Here is a 22,873-nt window from a genome sequence, read left to right as displayed (position 1 = left end):
AGCCCAGAGATATTTGGGAGGCCCTGAGTGTGGAGGCAAGGGGTTAAGGGAAGAAGCCAGACCCATAAGGGTAGAGCCAGATCCAGGTGGCTGATTATAATACCACAGAGCTCCCCTGGCCCTGAAAGGTGCGACAGGCAGGAGAGTGGCTGACATGTGCCCAAGAGCAGTGCCATCGAGGGACAGAGTGAGGAGAACCCTCTCCATCAACATCCAGTCCCATGTGGCCCAGGCAGGGTAGGGTGGTGAGCAGAGAAAGCCTGGGTACCAGAGGGCTTTGCAGTCAGAAATGTGAATAGTTCCATGGTTGCCAAGAGTCACAAAGCGGGAAGAGGCCTCTTCTCACACCTGGGCACCTGCCAAAGCCCATGGTGAGTTAAGCCTGCCCCCAGACAAAGGCAGATGAGGAGAAACTTCGGATTGTGATAAAATCCCCATCACGGGCAGGTCTCTGTCTTGGGAAGGAACAAGTGACCACCAGCCCAGTAACCTCAGCTGGCCTCTGGCAACTGGATGGCCGGTGGGGAGGCCCTCCTGGAGGCCAGTTCTCTGCCTACATCCCAAACCATTGAGCAGGCCTCGTGGGTCAGGTGCAGGTTCCCTGTCCTGTGGTGGGAGGATGGAGTCCAGACCAAACCTTGCTGTGAGTTCCTTACCTAACTCCCCACCTGTTTTACAAATATGAACCACAATCCCAGCCTTGAAGGAAATAAGTCTCCCAAAAACATCCCTCAGACAAGTCCTTGGGCAAGATGGCAGGACCGCCCTGCACTGTGGCCTTGCAAAGTCTCCCAGCCTTTGGTGTATATAGGATAACTTAAGATAAGGTGGAGGCTGGGAGACACTTTCCCAGAGGACAGTTGAATCCTAAGGCCAGAATTTCCCACCTGTGTGTGAGCACACTGCCTGGTGCATGGCACATACATAGTAGGTACAAAATGATGGAATGGAGACATCCTCAGGACCTTGAAGAAAGCTAGGCAGAAGGAGCAATCCAGGCAGGAGAGGCATGAGAGAGCCTGTCCTACCATGGAAGCCCCTCATTCCTCTCCCATGACTTTAACAGGTGCATCTCATTTTACAGTCTTGCAGGCACAGGCAACTATTATCCCATTAGATTCTTACAATCACATTGAGTGGCACCAGATGGGGGGGTGCAATTACCTGCCTTTGCCCAGGCAGGGTTGCCCACGCCATTTCTGGTGCTGGAAGTCAGTGCGCTGGCTCCAAAGACCACCATCCTTCTCCCTCCACCCCAGATGGCCTCTCCTTGCCCACACCTCCATCCCAAGCCTCTTAGCTCAGCTGGGGAGCAAACAGCTGAAAACACCTCTCCCCAAGGGGCGTCTGGCTGGTTAGGTCAGTTAAGCATCCGACTTTGATTTTGGCTCAGGTCATGATCGCATGGTTGGTGAGACTGAGTGCCATGCCGTGGGGCTCTGGGCTGACAGTGGAGCCTGCTTGAGATTCTCTCTCTCTCCCGCTTTCTCTGCCTCTTCCGAGTGCGCTCTCTCTCTCTCTCTCTCTGTCTCAAAATAAATAAATAAACTTAAAAAAAAAAACCTACCTCGCTCATTCACCTGCTCTGGTGGACTAAAGTCTTCCCCAGTAGCATCACTCCTGAAGATCTTTTTTAAGAAAATAAGTTTCCTTATTTTATTCCTCAAATAAAAGTTTACCTGACACATAAGACAGATGACAAGAGAGGTGCTCTGATTAGAATGAGGCTGGAGGCTAAAGTTCTGGCCCTCTAGTTCTACCTTCTAACAGCAGGCACCTCTAAGGAAACTCTGCTCCGTGGAGTTAAGGCACTGAGTTACCCAGGAGGGAGGCCCCAGTGCATGAGCCATCAAAAAACAAGGAGCAGAAAAAAACCAAACAAACAAAACCAAAAAACAAAAACCAAGGAGCAGAGCGCTAAGAGAACTGAACACAGGATGGATGGGTTTTGACAGCTAGGATAGTAACCGAAAGAATGGGGGAGGGGCATCAAGCTGGCTGAAGTGGTTGAGCTTGCTTCTCCGCTGCTCCCCTCTAGATCTCCGGGTTGTGAGTTCGAGCTCCATGTTGGGTGTAGAGATTACTTAACAAAATGAATGCAAGGAAATTCATCAGAAGAAATAAAGGGGCCCAGAAGGAAGGACACAAAAGGCTCTCACACTTCCCCACCTGCAAAGAGGCAGCACTATCCCCCAGGTGAGGGCTCTGCCTGCTCCACACATAATCCAACACCCAGTCCAGTCCTGTTGTCCTACTTTGTAAATCACTCTCAAATCCACCTGCAATACCACACTGGATAAGGCATCCACCATCTCTCACCTGGATAATTCCAACTGCCTTCCCCTTGTTCTCTCTGCTTCCACTCTGTGCCTCCAGGCTAGACCCCACGTAGAAGCCAGAAGAGACTTCAGAAGATAACCCGAATCATGTCACTCCCTGGTTAAAACCCTCTAACAGCCTCCCATCCATCGTCTTCACCACAGCCCCCAGCCTCTGCCTCCGGTGGTCTCCAGTTGTCTTCCCACCGCCCCCACCCCTCCCTAGTCAGTCACACTGGCCTTGACTTGCTCCCCACCAGATTGCTCCCTACCACAGGCTTGCGCAAGCCATTCTCTCTCCATCTTCACCCCACCCTGCATGGGATAGTTTCTTCTCATCCTTTAGATCAACTTAGAAATCATCTCATCTGAGAGGCCCTCCACCACTCCCATCTCAAACCTTCATTTCTTTCAAAACACTTAACACAACTTGTCATTATTTTATTGAATGGTCTGTTTGCTTGTTCTGTGTCTGTCTCTCCGACTACAAATTATGAGAGAGAGACCATGGCTTGTTGATGCATTCCTGAGCTTGGTACACAGTAGGTGCTTAACAAATATTTGAGGAATACATGGAAGGATGGATGGATGGATGGATGGATGGATGGAAGGAAGGGAGGAAGGAAGGAATGAAGGAAAGAAAGGAGGGAGGGAGGGAGGGAAGGAAGGAGGAGAGAGGAGGGAAGGAAAGGAAGGAAAGGAGGGAGGGAGGGAGGGAGGGAGGGAGGGAAGGAAGGAGGAGAGAGGAGGGAAGGAAAGGAAGGATGTGTGGTAGATGAATGAACCCATTAGTACTAACCCAGACCCTGCTCACATCTGAGGACACACCACCGCTGGAAACCAGACAGAAGGTAGGGCCAAGGACTTCAGATTTCCATTTGCATAAAGACATATTCCATGGAGAAATAATCCTTATATGTTAGAGCAGAGCTCTTCTAGGTGATGCCTTAAGCAAACAAAACCTAGTTTGAGATGGTAGATGGAGTCAAACTGCTCTTCATTCTAGTGTACATTTATAATTCAGATATTTCACTAAATGACACTCACCGTCCCCCCACAAGAAACCCAAATGTTTGAGTTTGGCAAGAGCAAGCCAGATCTCTCATGGATCAGGAAGCTTGAAAATATTCATATTCTTTGAAATGCATATGATAAATTCCCACTTCTGGAGATTTTCTAAAGAAATCCTCAGAGATTCAGAGAAAGATTTAAGGGCAAGACTTGTTGCCACAGCATTGGTTTTGTGATGAAATTTTGGGAACAGGCTACATGTCCAACAATAGATGATTTATTTTTTATGATGAATTCTTAGTAAGAAATATTGCATAGCCATTAAAAGTCACACTTTTATTTTTTTTATGTTTATTTATTTTTTAGAGAGATTGAGACCATGACTGGGGGAGGTGCAGAGAGAGAGGGAGACAGAGGATCCAGAGAAGGCTCTGTGTTGACAACAGAGAGCCCAATGTGGGGCTCGAACTCACAAACCGTGAGATCATGACCTGAGCTGAAGTTGGATGCCAGAAGGCCCTAAAGTCATGCTTTTAAAGAGCATCTGGTGTCAAAAGAATATGCTCACAAGAACATTTAGATCCCAGATGTGAATATATATAAAGTAATTCAAAATGTTTGTTGTGATTTTCAGATGGCTTGAGTTGGTAGGATTGCAAATGATTTTCATTTTCTTCTTAATATCTTTTCCAAACGTTTTATGATGAACATGGTTGACTTTTATCATTAGGGGAAAAAATGTTCACATTCATTCAATAAATAGGGTATCAAGCATCTACTCTGCCATGTGAGCAAAACAAAGCAAGAATGGTTTATGCCTCATGACACTTGTGAGAGAGATGACATTCAACAATTCAGCCAACAAAGAGACACATAACTGCAAATTCCAGTTATGGCTAAGAGGAAACCTACAGGGGGGTACTAGGAGAGAGCATAATGCCGGGGCAGTCTGATTTCAATGAGGTGTCAGGGAAGGCTTCTTGGAGAAGATATATGAGCTGAGACCTGCAGGATGAGTAAGTTAAGCAAAATGTGGAGGAAAGGGATCTAGGCCATGGGACCAGGTGCAAAGGTCCTGAGATGGGAACAAGCTAGGTACACCCAAGAAACTGAAAGAAAGCCAGTGTAGCTAAAGGGATTAGCAAGAAGTGTTAGAGAGGCAGACAGGAGTCAAACCAGACAGAGGCGGACAGGAGCCAAACCAGGGCCAAAAATAAAGGTGTTACAGTGTGCAACAGTGAATTATTGATGAGTATTAAGCAAGAGAGCTATGTGATCTGAATTACGTCACATATTTTTAAGAAAAAAAGAGACTGAACCAGAGCTTCAAAGCTACAGATCCATAGAGCCTCGGGAGGAAATCCAGCGACTGTTTTAGCAGGAGAAGTCAGAGGATTCATCCTGAGCCCATCCAAATTGACCACCTGAGGGAGCCCATATCTGCCCAACGCCAGTCTGAAAAGGAGTAGAGATAGGAGAAAGGAGGGCTGAAGACGGAAGGAACTCTGGCCTCATGTATGGCTGTCACTTTAAACACTCAGAGCCACTTTCTAATCTGATTCCTATAACCATTACATAACCGAAGGCAAGGACATGTAAGCCTATTTGACAAACAGAGAAACTGAGAAGTTGGCCCATTCATTTGTTCATTCATTAATTTGTCCAACATTTACTACCCACTGAGTGGAGACAAAAATGTACAAGGTAAGTAAGACATGCCCCAGCCCTCAAGAATCTCATGGGCTAAGGGAACAAGAAGATAAATGACATGTCCTAAGTCAAGGCTTTGGCTTCAGGCACATCCTGGGCTTGAATCCCAACCTGTCACTTCTGTGGAAAAGTCACTTAACTTCTGAGGCACAGTTTCTGCATCTCTAAATGGAGACATGGGTGATGGTGGTGATGCTGCTGTTGATGATGGCGGTAACAGGTCGTCGTAAGGGCAGAAAGTATTTTCTGAGTGCGCACGAGTTAGGGGTTTGGTGGTTGTGGTCACAGCCTATGACTCAAGGTTCAGTGTCATTTCCATGACATGACCCTTCTCTCTTTCTCAGGCCAACCTAATGCCCCCCAGTGTAAAACCCAAGCTGGCTGAATCCATGGGCAAATGTCACCATAGTGACACCTGCAGCTATATGTGGAGTCAAATTATTGCACTTCCAGAATAGGATGCCTACTAGCAGCAATGTATAGCCAGTGATGGCAAAGTCGTGACAGGTGCTCAGAGGGAGAGCAGCAAAGACAAGGTGCCTGTCAGCTACTTGCCCCCCTGGGGATAGTGAAAACCTCCTCTCGGCATAGATACACTCAACTCTGGCCTACAAAGTGGAGACCACAGGCCTGACACTGGACAGTGCCACCTGTGGAGCAACTGGGTAAAACAAAGAACAGAGTCGACACACAGACATTAGCAAACGTGTCCTGGAGGTAAATACTTAGTCTTTTGAAACCTCTTATGCATTTGTGACAAGGTATATTCACAAATACAGTTGCAGTAGAATGTATCAAGAAAACTCTATCCTTCCACCAAAAAATGAAAACTCAGAGTAACATTAAAACATCTCTATATCTGCCCTTATTTTGGTAAAAGCACTATAAAGGATCCTTTTTTTTTTTTTTTTGTAAAGAAACAATAAAAAAAAATACATATTTTCTTGTTGCAAACAAGGTATGAATAGTTGCCAAAATCTAGGGGAAATCTAGGGAAATTATATAAAACCTGAGAGAGAGGTGGGTGAAAAAAACTGAAAATGGCCGATGCAATAGTAAAAAAGTCATGATGATGGTGATGATAGTAAATTATGGAATACTCACATATGCTAAGTTTGATGCTAATCTTGTAACATATTTCATCTCACTTAACCCTCATGACAATCTTATATAGGTATAATACTATCCCTACTTTACGGATGAGGAAACTAAGACACAGAAAAGTTGGATAATGCCCAAGACCAAACACCAGTAGGTAGCTGAACCAAGACTCACACCCAAAGCCTGTACACAAAAACCTTGTCGCCTCCTAAAACAATGATTCTTTGCCTTTGATAACTCACAAAGCCCACTGAAAATCTCACGAGAGACATGTATCCTAAGAAATGAAAACTGACCCAAATCTTACAAGCAATTTAAGAGTATGCAGGGATACAAGTTCCCTGCAGGAGGTCCCTGTGAATTCCTGTTATTGGCCAAGATCTGAGATTGATTATACCAGAGGAGGAAACTGAGGCAAGACCACTGAGTTCCAGGGATCAGAAAAATATAGACAAGCATATAAATGTGTGCACAGGTGTGTGTATATCACTAAAGAAACACCTGTGAAAGGTCAAAATCCTGATACCCGTCAGCAGGACATGCACAGCTCAGCCACATCTATGGAGACATCCTCACACAGAGGCCATTAAGAATTAGTACCTGCCTTATCATCTGCAATTGTGATCTCAGCCAAGCCTTGGCCAGCCTTGAAAGGGTCCTCTCTTTCAAGAGTCAGCAGGTCAAATCACTTAGGGCTTGGGAACAAGCAGGCCATTTGCCCAGTGTGATAAGCCACCGTGAGTGAAAGAGCTTCCCATAGATTGTGGATTAGCAGAATCCAATGACTGCCCCACCTCCAAAGGTTGAAGGAGAGAAAGACAAAGAATGGGGAGGCCCCAAGGGCCATCAGGGGCTGCATCCGGGATGTGCCCTTTCCCAACCCGTGGAGTTGGAGTCACTCATTGGGTCCAGAGAACCACTGGAGGAAGTAAAATCAAGGGCCACATCCACCAACCGATGTCACAATTTTTGCCTAAAAGATGACTCCATTTCCCTCAGATGCCCAAGAAAAATAAGACCCAAGGCAGCTGGGTTTTGTCTTCTACTTATCATATATAAAACTCTATGTTCTGCCTTTTGAGAAAAGGTCAACTGTCATTTGTTCTTTGCACCTGACATTTCAGCAAAGCCCCAAATGGAACATTTGGCAAATGAAACTATAGCTGAGATTCACAGTATGGGAACTCCCATGGGGTTGAAGAGGGACTTACAGCAAACATGCTGAGCTTGCTTCAGGGCAGGGATCCGGAATAATTCTGGACTAAGCTTCGGGTAGAGAGAGGTAGGAGATGATTTTGACTAACCAACCCCTTAGTCAAAATTATCTCCCTCTCCCATACTCTTGCACTGTAAAGCTGTAGTAACACCTCAGGCTGATCATATAGGATGTACAAAATCACAAAATTTCAAGTGGGAGGAACCTAACAGATGACTAGGCTTTCTCTGAAATAGAGGCCAGAGGCCCAGAGAACAGTCTCTAAAGTTTTAGGAGCCATTAAATGAGATGACAGATGAGAAAGAGCCTAGAATTCTTGAATACAAATGAGCACCACTATTCAAGTTTCATTCCAAGTGCGATTAGGGAAAGGAAAGGGGACTGAGCAAATTTTATAACTCCCATGCCTAAAATCCCCCAGACATGCCTTCATGCTCTTACCCATTGCAGACACTGTGTATATTCCAACCTTCCTACTTCCATCACTTCTCCCTGAAATCTTTGCAAGTTTGGATGCTTCTAACTGCACACATTTCATATAAAATGTCACTTGACCAGAAGTCTGTCCGTAAACACCCTTTCCGGAGGGATCCCATCCCCTCTCCCTCAGATCCCCACCCTAGCACTGGTCAATGCTGAGTGCCAACCATGGCCAGGGCATGGCACTGGCACCATAAAGGACTCTCACTGGGTTGGCACCTGCCAGCCTTAAACACCCCTCTACTCTTGCCATTCACCCAGTACCCACCTGACTCAAAGATAACAGGCTTGTGAAGGTTTAAAATGAGGAAGGGACAGATACTTGGCCTGGCTGCATCTCCAAAAAAGTTCCAAGCACCTTGAACATCTCTCAGAAAGACACTGACAAATATCACAACCATTAGCAGGTGTTGATCTTGGAAGTCAGCCTATATCATGCCACCCTTATCAGCACACTTGGATCACGTCCCTGCATGTCTGACAACTTCTGCGAGAGACACTGGTCTATAAAATGAGATGTAGCTTTCCTCTGACAGTTCACAAGCAAGAGCAGGAGGGGAGGCAGCTTCCAAAAACGTTCTCCCATCAACATCGACCCATCAGTGTTGGACAAGGTAAGAACTTGCTACATCAAAATTCATGAAAGAGGGGTGCCTGGGTGGCTCAGTTGGTTACGTGTCCAACTCTTGATTTCAGCTCAGGTCATGATCTCACGGTTCGTGGGATGAAGCCCCACGTCCAGCTCTGCATTGACAGTGAGGAACCTGCTTAGAATTTTCTCTCTCTCTCTCTCTCTGTCCTTCCTGCTCTCACTCTCTCTCTCAAAATAAATAAACAGTTTTAAAACTTCATGAAAGAGAAATTCAAAACTCTGAGGCAGAAACAAGCATAGGACAGTTCAAGAAAGGAGAACTACTTAGGGTTTTGCATTTAGAATCTCTTTAGCAATGTCCCTCCCTACTGAAATGCACAGCACTGTACCTAGAGTGGTAGGCGTTAACAATTTCCTGGTATGTAACTTCTTTTAAAAATGGGGATCTCTTGGGGTACCTGGCTGGCTCAGTTCTTGGAGTTGTGAGTTTAAGTCCCACATTGGGTATAGAGATTACTTAAAAATAAAATCTTTTTTAAAAAATGGAGGATCTTAAATGTCCATCAACAGATGAATGGATAAAGATGACATGCATGTATGTATGTGTATGTGTGTGTGTGCATACACACACACACACATACACATACATACATACATACATACATACACACACATAATGGAGTATTACTCAGCAATCAAAAAGAATGAAATCTTGCCATTTCCAAGTATGTGGATGGAACTAGAGGGTATTGTGCTAAGCAAAATTAGTCAGAGAAAGACAAATATCATAGGAGTTCACTCATATGAGGACTTTAAGATACAAAACAGATGAACAGAAGGGAAGGGAAGCAAAAATAATATAAAAACAGGGAGAGGGACAAACCAGAAGAGACTCATAAATATGGAGAACAAACAGGGTTACTGGAGGGGTTGTGGGAGGGGGGATGGGCTAAATGGGTAAGGGGCATTAAGGAATCTACTCCTGAAATCATTGCTCCATGATATGCTAACTTGGATATAAATTTAAAAATTAATTAATTAATTTTTTAAAATGGGGGATCTTTCCTGAGATTTTTTAATGATTCCATTCAAGACAACATCTAATAATGCTGCCACAAATTCAGTCATGGGCAGAGAATTTTATTATTTTTTCCCTCACAGAACACTTAAAGTCACCTTTACACTAAATTCCAATTTCTCACAGGTAAGGGTAAAATGAGAAAAGTAATGAAAATGTGATGAGTTTTCTCCTAAAGTCTAACTTGTCCCATATGAAAGATGTCACTGGCTTCCCATTATGTCTTTCCCAACATTTCATCAATAGCAGTTCTTCTCAGTTATTTTTTTTTCTTTTTTTAAGTTTATTTCTTTATTTTGAGAGAGGAGGGGAGAGAGTGCAAGCAGGGGAGGGGCAGAGAAAGAGGGAGAGAGAGAATCCCAAGTAGGTAGGCTCCATGCTGTCAGCACAGACCCCAATACAGGGCTCAATCTCACAAACTGTGAGATCATGACCTGAGCCGAAATCAAGAGTTAAGACGCTTAACCGACTAAGCCACCCAGGTGCCCAATTCTCCTCAGTCTTGATAAATGGCAGGCAACTTGACTTGGACAATACCTATGCATGGCAAGAGCAGAGGTTGATAAGCCTTATTTTATAAAACTTGATTAGGTAAGAAATGCAGAGAGGAACTCCAGAGTCTACTGGCTTTACTGACAGAACATACCCCAAGACACAAACCTCTGTATTACCTTAAACATTAGAGAGAGAAAGACTTGAGAGAATCATTGTAAGGGAGGAATGTGACAGCCAGAGAAGGGAAACAATCACCACTGGGTCACACAACTGAGCTCAGAGTCAAACACGGGTTTTCTGCCTGGGTGGACCCAGCTCTCTGCCTTCTTGCTGAAGCTAAGGCCCCTCAGCTGGAAATGGGGTAATAATATTATCGAGTGTCTAGATTTGCTGCGAAAATTATAAAAGATGTTGTGGATGAAAAAATTAGCACACGGACCAGTACTCTATACGTAGATATGTATGGATACATCCCAACAAAGAGAGGTAAAGTCAGGACTTATAAGTTTATACATTCACAACAGTTATGGCTGCTCAACCCTGGCCAAGAAAAAGAAGCCACATGCCCCATGGTCGTTAGGACCACCCAGTGCCCTACAATAGAAGAGGCTAGAGAAAGTGGGAAATGGGTTAACTTGATCATTGATCCACACACAGAGGAGCCTCCTGTGTGCCAGCCACCAACACAATGAGGATGGTCCAATCCCACCACTAGACCACGCTAATGCTCTCCCAGAACATGGGAACAGGCTTTAAAAAGACAAGAGAGGGCCTGAGATGGTCATACTGACATAAAGATGGTTCTGGCCTCTGCACACTGAGCTGAAATGCCAGGACAGCCCAATGACCAAATGGGTGGAGGGTGCCAAGCTCGGGTCTGATTCATTGGGTGATTTCGTTCTGATTGGGCAAAACTAGCAGCTGGAAGCTGGCCAGTGGGCACAGGCAAGCATATTGACTGCTCTGTACCACAAGTTTCACCATCTATAAAATAAAGATAGACCCTCCTTCTCAGGGTTGTGTAGAGAGCTTACAGCAGCTAATGTCTGCTTACTCTCCACAAAGGGACTGGCACATGGAAAGCTCATACCAACAAGGACAGTGCTTTATATTAGTTGACCAAAAGCTGGGAGAGACCTTGACCACCATTAGAGCAATAACCTTTGTAGCTGGATCATTCAAAATTCTTGAATTCCCCAGTTGGTAACTGAGATGGCTCCAAGGGTATTTGAGAAAAGGAAACCTGGCAGGAGGATGTGGACCATAGAGGTAAGGCTATTGGCAGGGCTTGGCCTGTACTCAAAGACTGCCACCAGCCTGCGGATATCTTCATGCAGAGCTGAAAAAGAAGTAGAAGAAAACAAGACTTTGCCATATGATGGAACACTGTCTGATGAATACAATATACAGACTAGAATGTCAACAATGTGAGTGGAACCTTTCCACAAGAGCGAGGGCCCTTGTGGGTGCATGTCTAATACAAACATACTGTCACCCCTATGATCCATTGGGAGCGTGGTCTCTAAAAGAACTTGCTTTTGCAGATATCAGTCACCAAGATGCTGACCCTCTGGGCCCTGGTCTTCACGCTGACTGTCCAGGCAAGAGAACTTGACCTGCAGAATCCATCTTTGCTGCTGAGAAATCTCCCTCAATTAGCCCTTGAGGTCACCAAAAAAGCCCCTCTCGATCTGCCACCCGGACCACTGTTCAGAAGTGCCCCAAAAGATTCTCCATCTAAGAAACATCCAACTAGGACCCCAGGAGGCAGGTGTCTACCAGTGGCCAGGTACTTCATGTCTAGCAGCAAACTCGAAGAATGTAAGTAAAACTTGTTTCACCTGCTCACCTTTGACTTTCCACCCGCTCACACACACTTCTCATTTCCAAGCCCAAAAACTGATTACACCTTCAATAAGGAGAAGGCATCAAAATCACTTTGGGAGTTTGTTAACAAAACAGCTGCCTGGGCTCCACTCCCACACATTGTGATACAGCAATACTGCAGAAGGCATGAAAACCTGGTTTTCTAATAAGCTCCAAGATGATGTTGAAGCTACTTGTCTGTAGTCCACACATGGGGAAGAACTGGTCAAAGCAACCCTGGAGAAGGGAACTCTTGGATCCAGTCAAGTGGCTACCTGCCTTTTATGTGACCCTTATCACCTGCACACTGCCAGGACCTCTCATGGCTTCCCAATGCTGGGCCCCACAGCTCATCCCAAACACCCATACGTACTTAAAGCATCAACCTGGTTGACAAAGAGCCAAGAAATGGGAGATCCAAGTCCAGTACCAAACCCCCTGACCAGATTTGCTCTTTCCAAACGCCCTTCTCATACCCTTCTTGAGTCTCAGCCTCCTTCTTAAAGAGATGTGGAATTCTGGCAGTCTCTTAGGGCCAGAGAGCAGAGGAGCTCAGGAATTACAAGGCTTGACAAAGAAGTGACTCTCTTTGGGGACCAAGAAGGGAGTAGGACTCTTGAGCAAATGAAGGCCAATAGGAAAGTCCACAAAGCTCCCTGCAACAGCCTTCTACAGCCAGCCTTCCAGGATGAAAGGACAGGGTGACAGAGGGAAAATTGGTGGCTGCCTAGTGATCATGGTATCTAGCCCAACAGCTCACACATCCACTGCTTTGCCTCTTTAGGAACATTTCCTCCACTCTGCCCACCACTCTGCCTTATGACAAAATAGTTGAAATATATAGAAAAGTTCAGACAGTGGTAAAAAAGAAAAAAATAATAGTTGTATACCCAACAAACAGTGATTTGGTGGTGGTTGTTAATTTTGTCAGACATAAAATATATATATATATATATATATATATATATATATATATATATATATATATATATCTCAAATACTCTTGTACTCACAACTGAGTTTAAGGAATAAAACCCAGCCATAGGGCTGAGGGCCCCAAGGCTCCTGCAGGGCTGCCTCCCTCTCCCCCTTTCTCCTCCTCCCCCTGGAGGAGACCTCTGGCCTGATTATTTTTCCCTCGCCACTTCTCTATATGTTGTGACATGCGGCTATTCCTATTCTGGAATAGGAATGTTGTCCTTTGGCCCAATTAAGCTCTTTGCTGAGGTAGACAGGGTTGACCACCAGCCAGATGTAATAGCTCCTCTTCTGAGTTCCTTTCTCAGGCCACTGAGAGCAGGATAGGATAGGACCCCTGTGACTTCACAGTTCTCCAAGTTGGCTCTTGACCCTCTCTCCTTCCCCACCATCTTCTGGGATTCCACTTCTCCCTGCCCTGCTTGTCTCCAGTGTGAAGGCAAAGACATGGTGAGCACCTCCTCCACCCTGATGATAAAAATGCTGGAGGATCAGTGCTGATGCAGGAGGTCTCTTAGTATGGGCAGCTTGTCAAAGGTGGCAAGACCTCCCGATGACCCACAAGGGGAAAACGAGGCCTAGAGAAGAGAAGAGACTCGCACAGAGTCACACAGATGGAGAACAGAGGAGTCCAGGTCTGTGAGCTCCACTACCTCTTCACTAGCCACCTCAACCTTACTGAGTACTTAAAATGAGCTCAACATTTGTGGCACAGGACAACTGTGCCCAACAACCCATGCTGCAGGTTCTATCGCTCCTAGACAGGGGCAGAGACTGAGGCTCAGGAAAGAGAATACTCTGCCCCAGGCCACTTGGACTTCAAGGAAGTGTCTAGACCTTATATACTTGGGGCTACTGGGCTCCAGAGCTAAACTAAATTCTTTCATTCCATGCTCAAACCACTTTAGAGTAACATACTCAACACTAGGCTGGCCTCAGGTAGGTGGCTAACAAATGTTAACTCTTAACAGGGGACAGGTTATCTCTGTATCACCAGGCTGTCCTGTGGTGGGCAGTGGGAGGGAGTGATATATCCAGAAGGCATGATATATAGTAGCTAAGGGCCTAACAATTCAGAGGTGCTGGCTCTCCAGCTGGGAAGGTTCCTCTGGCTGAATCAGTTGGACACCCAACAGCAAGATCATGTCTCTTAACCCTTTTCAGATCTGAACGCCACGCTGCCCCCACAGATCGAGAAGATGCTGATGTGTGAGGAGATAGATCTAGCTGGTGTGCTTGGGACAGTGATATCTACATTGTCTAACTCCAACCTACTGTCTGTGTTAGACCTCACTTCATCCCTCAACATACCTGGAAGTGATGTTCTTGGTGGTATCCTGGGCAAGGAAAGTGGTGGCCAGTCCCCAAAGCTCCCACTGTCATTGCTTTCAACAGCCACTGATGCCCTCAATATCCAAGAGACTCTGGGCAGACTACTACCCACTGGTGCAGAGAAGAATCCTGTAAAAGGACTTGTCAACACCCTTGACCTCCCAAATCTCCCCCAGCCTCTGAATGATATCGTTGACCAAGCCGGCAAGCTCACAGAATCCACCGAGGGTGTGCTGAACAGTCTAGTGCCAGTAGGTGTTAGTGATGCAGTCACAGGCCTGCTGAGAAATGCTGACCTAGCAGAACTCTTACTGGGGTAAGTGCTTCCTTGATCCTAAGGTCTGACACAAGAAGAGAGCTGCTGTTTGGGGACACTGAAGTTCAACCTCCAACAATACCATGGAAAGGGACAACCACATTTTCATGAAGCAATATTCTAGTTCTGTGCTGAAAGGGTGCCCTTTCAGAGGGAAATACGACCAAGATTTCTTCAGCTTAAAGAGCAGAGTGGGTAAGGGAGCCAGGGAGTCCTGGGAATGGATGGGTTGGTAAATTGTTAAATGGCTGCTTCAGGGGTACCTCTCCTGCTGCCCAGGCTGATTTGTGGAGCCAGGACTGACCCATGATGCTGTCACTTTGCAGATTAAATGTTCAAGAAGTGACTGTGGAGAGTATGACATCAACCATGACAGGTGATGGGATCCTCGTCTCTACCACAACTACCGCCTTCGTAGGTGGAAAAGGGTGAGCCTGTTTCCAAATCAGTCAGCCAAGACAGTTAGCCTGGGGACTTAAGAGCCAGAGTCCAAGGGCCAGGCAGAGGCAACACAGAATAAGGTTGGATGATTGAGGGTGGGGCAAACTGGGCACCAGGAATAGCTGCCTGTCTCTTCTGCCCCAAAGGACCAACGCAGGAGAATGACCCCATGAAGCCCCATCCTCAAATAGTGTAAGCACAGCCAGAAATCCAGATCTCCATGTGAAATCTGCACAATTTTATACACTGGTATTACGGGAAATGCAGGCTCCAAATAATCTGGACCCTCCAAGAAGAATCAGCCCACTCTACAAACACTGTCCCAGGCATTTGGGGGCGGGGGGGGTGGGGGTGGACAGAGATTATTAAAATGCATGCATCAGTCATCCACCTAATGGGTAATTAATACACATCTCTATACCAGATGTTGTGCTGGGCACAGGAGTAATGGCAGTCCCTGTCCTCAGTGAACATCAACAGGTGGGGGAGGACAGGTTAGCAGTGTAGGTCCAAGGCACACAGGAAGACATGAGGACAGGCAATCTACACTGGGGAGAAGGAAGCTTCTTGGACTATCACACACATGGCACAAAAACCTTTCACCGAGCAAACTCCAGCCAAGCACTTAACTGAGGCACTCTGAACTCACTGAACCCTTCTGACAACCTCATCAGAAAAGCAGTCCTATTTCTACACTAGGAAACCAGTTTAGACTACCAAAACCAGTTACATGCAGCTGACAGGGTTCAAACCCAGGCATTCTGCCTCCAGAGCCCATGTTTATGACCACTACAGTTAGCAGTAGCAGGAAGGGCCATTTGTCTTCTCGAGAACATCTGACTTTAATGAGGCCTGGTTTTGGTAAATGGTGGGTTTTTCTTATGCTGTAACCCACACAACACACAGCTGGGGATGCTGGGCACAAAAGTGAACTTGTAATGAGCTTCTCATTACAAGTCGGCCTCGTGCCACCAACAAAAGACTTCATTTTTTTTTTTTAATGTTTATTTTTGAGAGAGAGACAGACAGAGTAGGGGAGGGGCAGACAGAGAGGGAGACACAGAATCCAAAGTAGTCTCCAGGCTCTGAGCTGTCAGCACAGAGCCTGATGTAGGGCTCGAACCCATGAAATGCGAGATCATGGCCTGAGCCGAAGTCAAACACTTCACTGACTAAGCCACCCAGATGCCCCAAAAGAAGACTTCTTGAAGGCTGGTGAGGAGAGTGATTTTATAAATGCCTCCTGTGAGCCAGGCTCTAAATCCTGTGTAAGAGAAGGCCAACCTTGAGGCATGCTCACTTGAAGAGCACCAAACTTTCCCTCTCTCAAATAATCTAGACAAACACATGAGGCTGACTCCCAAAATGCCTATTACTTGGCCTGAGTGACATCCTGGAGCCAGGCCTGGTTTCACCTACATCTTATTCTCCACAGCCTAGCAGGACCTGTAGTCAGCCTACTGGGATATCAAGTACACAGCGATATAACTCTGAAAATTGGCATTTCCACGAACAATACCCAATGCATCAACCTCCAAGTCCAGGACAAGGACATCAAGTTCAAGAAAGTGACCCTTCAAGTAGTGGAAACGTACGTGAGACCATTTTTCTCATTTTCTATATCCATATGTGCCAGAATGTCCCCGTTGATACCACCCTTAGGGTGGAGTTTGGCCAACCCAATGGTTTGAATGATCAGTAATTGGGAGTCCCAGTCAGGGGTCTTTGCTTGGGAACACCCAGCACATTTGAAAACAACCTTCTCTCACTCTGCCTGCATTCTGCTAAGCATACTCTTTGTATTTTGTTCTTTTTGCTTAAGCAATACATTCACTTAAATCAAAATCCAAAAGATACAAAAAGCCATACAATGAAAAGTCTTCCTCCCACCCATGTATAGCAGCTGGCTAATACTCCTCCCTAGAAGCAACCAAAGGATCTAGTCTCTTCCATTGGCTTTCAGAGACACTATTTGCATGTGCACAGTTGTGTGTGTGTATACACACACAGAAAGGGGTGAATACCATATACACCTTTCTGGACTCTGATTGCCTCACTTAAAAAATAGCTTGGAATCTGTTGCATCAATATATAAATAGCTTCTTCATTTTTTATGGCCTAGTATTCCATTATGAAGATGCACTGTAATTTAATAGTCCCTTATCAAGGAATAGTTGTGTTTTTCAACTGTTAACTTTTGTACCCAACTCCAACTAGTAAGGTCTGTTCACTAACATGAACGAGTGTCTGAAGAATAAATCCCTCTACATGGGATTGCTGGGTCAGATGTCAGGCATTGGTAATTTTCCCAGGGATCCTTGTAGTATCTTCCTTAATGACTGAAACTGTAGACAAAAGCGCTCGGGTGTTGATACAAATTAAGAAGCAGGACATCATGCAGCTGTTTCATGAATAGATAGGTTTTCTCCAATGTCTGGGCAAAATCCAGAAATGCAAGAATCACATAGTCCTCCACATATCTTTCCCAGGGTCACAAATACTTTGCCAGTGCCTCTGCCTTTGGACCAAATCGTTTCTCAAGTGTTGACAGTAGCTATGAAAGAGAAGGTAAGTGTTGGGAAAAAGGAGGACACCACCTCAGAGGTCTAGGTCACTGGGGGAAAGCGATTTGGTCCTGATGCTGGGCGAGACTCCAAAAGGAGACATCAGCCCTTCAGGAGTCCCAAGTTTAGAGCCATTCTGGCCCAAAAGACCCCAGCAGCAGGACAGGATAATGCCTCACACTGGGAGAGGGAGAGTATTAGTTCTGCCATAGAGAAGCCCAAGAAACAGGGAGAAGGGAAAGACGATGGGGAGGAGGGGAAGATGAGCTGGGCTGAAGGGGAGGAGGACAGGCCTGCTGCACTTCCTTGGCAAAGCTCATTGGTGGTGATTTCACAGCTTCAAGAAGTAGAATCGTGTGACATTGATCTCAGTGATTTCAGCAAATGCAAGAACTGTGAGTACAAACACCAGAGCTCCCTGGGGGTCATGGGTCAATGGAGGACTCCTTGGGGATCTCACCAGATGACAGACAGGAGAGTGGGCGGCCGTGAGCTACAATACCTTGAGCCTCCAGGCACACAGACCCTCCTCAGCACCTCAAGGCAGAACATGTGGTAACTTACTGGCTTCCCTGAACCACTATGACACATTCTCCAGGACAGAGCAGGGCGAAGAGCCCCTTAGAAGTCTCTGTGGCAGCCCCGCCACCTAAATGGTTTGCCAAGCGCACACGTGTGCAGAGTCGGAGCAAGGAGGATTCCAGGCCTCATGCCAGGGAAGCTGAGAAGCAAAAATTCCCTCCAATGTCCTCAAACATATCCAGGAGACAGGAATGATAGGACATAGTGGGACAGCAGCTACCAGGACAGCCAAAGCAGGAAACTGGTAACATTTCTCCAGTCCCAGAGTAGATGAAACTGGCACCTTGGCAGCAAGCTTCTCTCTCTCATTTGCGGTTTTGGCACAATAAGGAGAGGGCCAAGCCTTCATGCTGCCTTCCTCCCCGAAGCTGGAAAACACAACAGGGCAGCAGCTTTCTGCCTAAGACTGAGAAACAGGGAGGTGTCCACACTGGTCCCCCATCTGGAGGGCAGAGCCACCAAGAGCCCGGGGGTTACGGGGGTCTCCAGATGCTCTCTTTCCTCTCACCTGCAGCTACTGACTTGTTCAAGTACAACGTTAAAAGTTCCAGGACTTCTGCACAAGGTCTTTCAGTCTTCTACTGTGTAAGTGTTCTTTGTGCTTACAATGGATTCCATAGGAGGGCTGCAGGCATCCCTGAATTTGTGAAATATATGCTACTTCGAGAACACTTAAATGGGGGAATTCACCTCAAAGATGAGGACTTAAGGCTTCTCTTAGACAATCAGAGGTCTGGTGGCCCTAAGTTGGACTGCATCAGGACTAATCAGCTGGACAAGAGCAGTGCTTCCTCCTTTACAAAAGGTTTCTACTCTCTAATCTCCACAAACCCCACCACTTCCTACAGACCCCCAACACGGAGGCTGGGGGGGGGGGGGGGTCTACTGCTGTCTGTCATCATGCTTGTCCACTGCAGTCCTCATGGGGACCACTTCACTCCTCAACATCTCAGCCAGGCTCCAAAGACATAGAAACTGATGTTAGTCTCACATGACAACAGGGGTTTTTCTGCTTTTCTTTCTCTAGGCTAAAGCCTTCTTTAACAAATATATAGTCCCTGTACCTGGAAGTCCCCTTCCACCAGATCCTAGAAATGCCAACATTTCCCTAACTCTGTCCCATAAATTGCTCACCGTTATCATCACACTGAGTGTCAAGCAGAGCTCCACCAAGGTAAGCCTCATCTACCCTGACACCATTCTCCTCTTTGCTTAAGCCTAGTCTGTCAAACTCTTGAGAGAAAGGTAAAAATGCAGTGGGTTCCAGAACATTCTTCCAGAGGTAAATAAGAGGAAATGCTGTGGGATACAGCTTATCCCTTAATGATGATCATATAAATGGATATTTGTTGACACCGAAGGAGAGCAGAGAGCAGGGGCAGAGGAGGATAAATGTCTTCTGAGTTCCTGCTTCAAACCTAGTACAAAGCCAGGTGTCATTTCATCCTGACAATGGCACCAGGATGTAGGGATTCTTGTCCCCATTTTACAGAAAACCAAAGTGAGAGAAGTACTTTACCAACAGTCACAGTATGAGCAAGAGAGTGGATTTATCGACATCTGAGGTATTCATTTGCTTCTGGCCCCAAGGGTGATAGAAGGAATAGAGGCAATAATAACAAGAAAATAATAATCATGGAGAACTTTCTATGGGCCAGGCTCTGTTTCAGCCATGTACAATGTTTCCTTAACAGGGTCTCCAAAATGATTAAGTGCAGAGTGGTCTGCCAAAAGAGCATAGAAAGAAAAGGGTTTAAGCTGGATGAGGGGTAACAGAAAAGCAAAATTTTATGTGTTAAATGACCTACTGTCCTTCTGAGAAAGGAAATGAGATATAGGAAAATATCTGGAATTAGACCCTATCTGCTGTGGTCACACCCACTGTGCCAGTACCCACCTAGGTGACCGGCTCATACTAGAGAGCCAATAAATATCTGAATAAATGAACTGAATGATGCACAGGTATCTCATAAGGCACCATTCTGCAGTCCTCCTTCTTCTCCATACTCTAAATGATGACTTCTTCACAACAGATGAATAACCTGGCTGCAAGCATCACCAAAATAGCCTACTTCTTCAAGTCAGGCAACCAACTCCAAGTCACCTTGTGGATTACCGTGGAAAAGGATGGTGAGAATTTTACTACCGTGGAAAGGGTGAGTACTGAGTAACAAATCAGGACTGAGCTGTGAGGAGGAACTAATAGGAGCACAAGTTACACGGAAAGAAGAGTGGTCTGGAGTGGAGGGGGCCAAATCCCCGAGGGCCCAAGTGCCTGGGTACCCCTATGACAAGGGCGGCTGGTGGGCTCAGCCCCTAGGGCAGAAGAGATAAACAGGCTGTCTCCTGCGACCAGGGAGTCTCCACTCCAGTCCTTACCTGTGATCTTGTTGGCCATATCACAAAGTGATACATTCGCTGACTAATCAGGTCAAGGTTGTTTTGTTTTTTTGTTTGTTTTTTTTTTTTACATTTATTCATTTTTGAGAGACCGAGAGAGACAGAGCACAAGTGGGGGAGGGGCAGAAAGAGGGAGATGCAGAATCTGAAGCAGGCTCCAGGCTCTGAACTGTCAGCACAGAGCCCGACAAGGGGCTCGAACTCACAGACCACGAGATCATGACCTGAGCCGAAGTCGGATGCTTAACCAACTGAGCCACCCAGGTCCCCCTCAAGGTATTACTTTTAATGCATATTTGTTTTATATTAATGCAGACCTCAATCATCTCCCATGACAGCAAGATTTCAAAAGACAAATTGATACCAGACTTCAAGATTATGAGGTACTGTCCATAACTACAAAGTCCTCTTGACATTTGTCAGTATAAAAATAAATATCATGAACCCAATTCAAATCACACGAGAAAAATAAAGGAAAAGGCCCTTGGGAAATACCTGCATAATTACGGGGAAGCCAAAATGGAGTTTTACTCACCTTAAAATTGCTTTATCCTCTGTATTTCACATTTTATAAGTGGCTTTGAGAAGTGAACTAATACCTAAATTCTAGAATTGGTTAGTATTTTTTATGTGAAAATAATTTTTCCTTGTACTTGTTTCCTGACAGCTCTGAAGACAAGGTGACACCCTCTGAGGCTGTAAGTCGATTCAATTTTCAAAATAGCTGCATGTGAGAAATTATTTTAATGCCAGATGCTCAGTGACACAGGGACTCTGGAAAGGAAAAGGTCACACAGACTAGATCACAGCTGCAATGTGGAGTAGGTTCCAAACCTTTACCCTCTCTGGAGAGTTCTTCAAGCTAGTTCCCAAAGCCATGACTAGAATCCCACATTCAGTCAGTGACTTAAGGAAGGCCTAAATCCCTGATTTTTTAGTGTTGTGGGTGATTCTGACACACAAGGAAGTCCTGGAGTCCACTGGAAGAATGAAAAGGTGATCTAGGTTCTAATCTTGCCTGGGTTCATGAGAGTTGCTCACAAATATACCCAGCCTCACCCTTCCCATTGGTAGTTCCCATCAGTAATCCCGAGTGAGCACAGGAATCACCAGATGAGAGCCTGGGAGGTAAGAAGGGGGGAGAGAGAGGGCAGGGCCCAGGGAACAGGTTCCAGGAAATTCCCAGGAGGTTCACCAACCACACCCTCATTTAAGATATTTGTTCTTGTATATGTTCATGCCTTCATTCAACAAATGTTCAGGGAACACCACAATGTCCCCAGCCCTAGGATACAACATGAAATAGTGATGAGATCCCCGATTCTAAGAGTGACCCTCAAATTTAAGTAGGAAAACAGAGACAGCTGAAGATCATAAATAAATCAGCTAAATCATTAAGAGCCTAGGAGCCACACACTGGGTGGAGGCATACAATGGGCACTCTGAAGTGAGCAACCTTATGACTATGGGTGACTACGGGGATCGTCTGCATCTCATGTCAGCCCTGAGACAATAAGGAGTCAGTTGAGAGGCAGACTCTAGGAGGTATCGCAAGTCCGGTGATTCTTCATCTCATCTTTACCTCTGGGCTGCTACGTAGCATGCCAGATTCCGTGCAGGAGAAGGAATGTAGAAGGCATGGTCCCTAGCCTCATGTAACTACGCACCTGACAGGGGTCACAGACATTTATGCAGAAAGTTGTCAGTGTAGCATAAAAATGACAGAGTAGAGAGAGCACCAACTAGAAGGCAGACAGTAGGTTCCCTGAGAAGATGCCTGAACTTAGCCTTGAAGAAGGAGCAGAAGTTAGCACAGACCCAAAGTGTGTACGGGATAGAGGAAACAGAATGCGCCAAAGGTAGGCATCACAGAATCATAGGCCTTTCGAAGAGGGGAAAGGTAAGCAGAGTGCCAGCAGAGAGAAGCAGATCTGGGAGGCCCTTGGAGGGAATGCAAAGGAGGCAGGCTCAGCAACAACCAGTCCTTCCCAATACTGAATTCAACCTTTGTCTTGAAAGTATGCAGCTGCACCACTGAGCCTACCTACAGCAGTGTCTAGAACGTAATATGACCCCATAAACATTTGTTCAAGGAGCCACCTAAGGCATCAAAACCTACTGAAGGGCTTTGGATAACCCCCAACGAAGAAGCCTGAGAGACTGACCAACATCCACCTCCCCATATAGCCTTGTCCAGTAATAGATTTTTCACACTAGGAAAAAACCCACATATGAGAGGCACCCAAGATGTACTGATAAAAATGCTCCTCCCATCTCTTCCAGGAAGCAGAAGTGCAAGATATATTGCTTGAGGTTCTGAAGAAATTTTTGTCTGCCCTTAATGGTATGTGGAATTAATAATTTAAACACTTAGAAGCACCTGGGTGGCTCAG

General features: G+C 45.9%; 2 protein-coding genes across 5 annotated transcripts in view; one reads left to right on the top strand and one right to left on the bottom strand.

The window, feature by feature from the left end:
• The window catches only part of CDK5RAP1 (CDK5 regulatory subunit associated protein 1), an 81,563-nt gene that overhangs the window by 7,985 nt on the left and 50,705 nt on the right, over positions 1 to 22,873 (bottom strand). The window lies entirely within an intron of this gene.
• Positions 1 to 22,873, top strand: part of LOC109272557 (vomeromodulin-like) — a 286,851-nt gene that overhangs the window by 261,055 nt on the left and 2,923 nt on the right. For 2 of the 4 annotated variants that reach the window (XM_019458783.2, XM_019458782.2), the window contains exons 1-13: positions 8,339 to 8,450; positions 11,546 to 11,822; positions 14,010 to 14,493; positions 14,820 to 14,921; positions 16,370 to 16,525; positions 17,424 to 17,502; positions 17,836 to 17,893; positions 18,595 to 18,665; positions 19,108 to 19,254; positions 20,114 to 20,236; positions 20,796 to 20,863; positions 21,148 to 21,178; positions 22,764 to 22,824. In XM_019458783.2, the coding sequence (XP_019314328.2) occupies positions 11,561 to 11,822; positions 14,010 to 14,493; positions 14,820 to 14,921; positions 16,370 to 16,525; positions 17,424 to 17,502; positions 17,836 to 17,893; positions 18,595 to 18,665; positions 19,108 to 19,254; positions 20,114 to 20,236; positions 20,796 to 20,863; positions 21,148 to 21,178; positions 22,764 to 22,824 (1,642 nt within the window). In that variant the 5' untranslated portion in view covers positions 8,339 to 8,450; positions 11,546 to 11,560. Of the gene's footprint in view, positions 1 to 8,338; positions 8,451 to 11,545; positions 11,823 to 14,009; positions 14,494 to 14,819; positions 14,922 to 16,369; positions 16,526 to 17,423; positions 17,503 to 17,835; positions 17,894 to 18,594; positions 18,666 to 19,107; positions 19,255 to 20,113; positions 20,237 to 20,795; positions 20,864 to 21,147; positions 21,179 to 22,763; positions 22,825 to 22,873 lie in introns of those variants that run through there. The other 2 variants (XM_053890342.1, XM_019458784.2) reach the window with 2 other exon arrangements.

The sequence above is a fragment of the Panthera pardus genome, unplaced genomic scaffold (genome assembly GCF_024362965.1).
Source record: "Panthera pardus isolate Hobbes unplaced genomic scaffold, ASM2436296v1 HiC_scaffold_25, whole genome shotgun sequence".
Lineage (NCBI taxonomy): Eukaryota > Metazoa > Chordata > Mammalia > Carnivora > Felidae > Panthera > Panthera pardus.
This window is presented reverse-complemented; position numbering and strand designations above follow the sequence as displayed.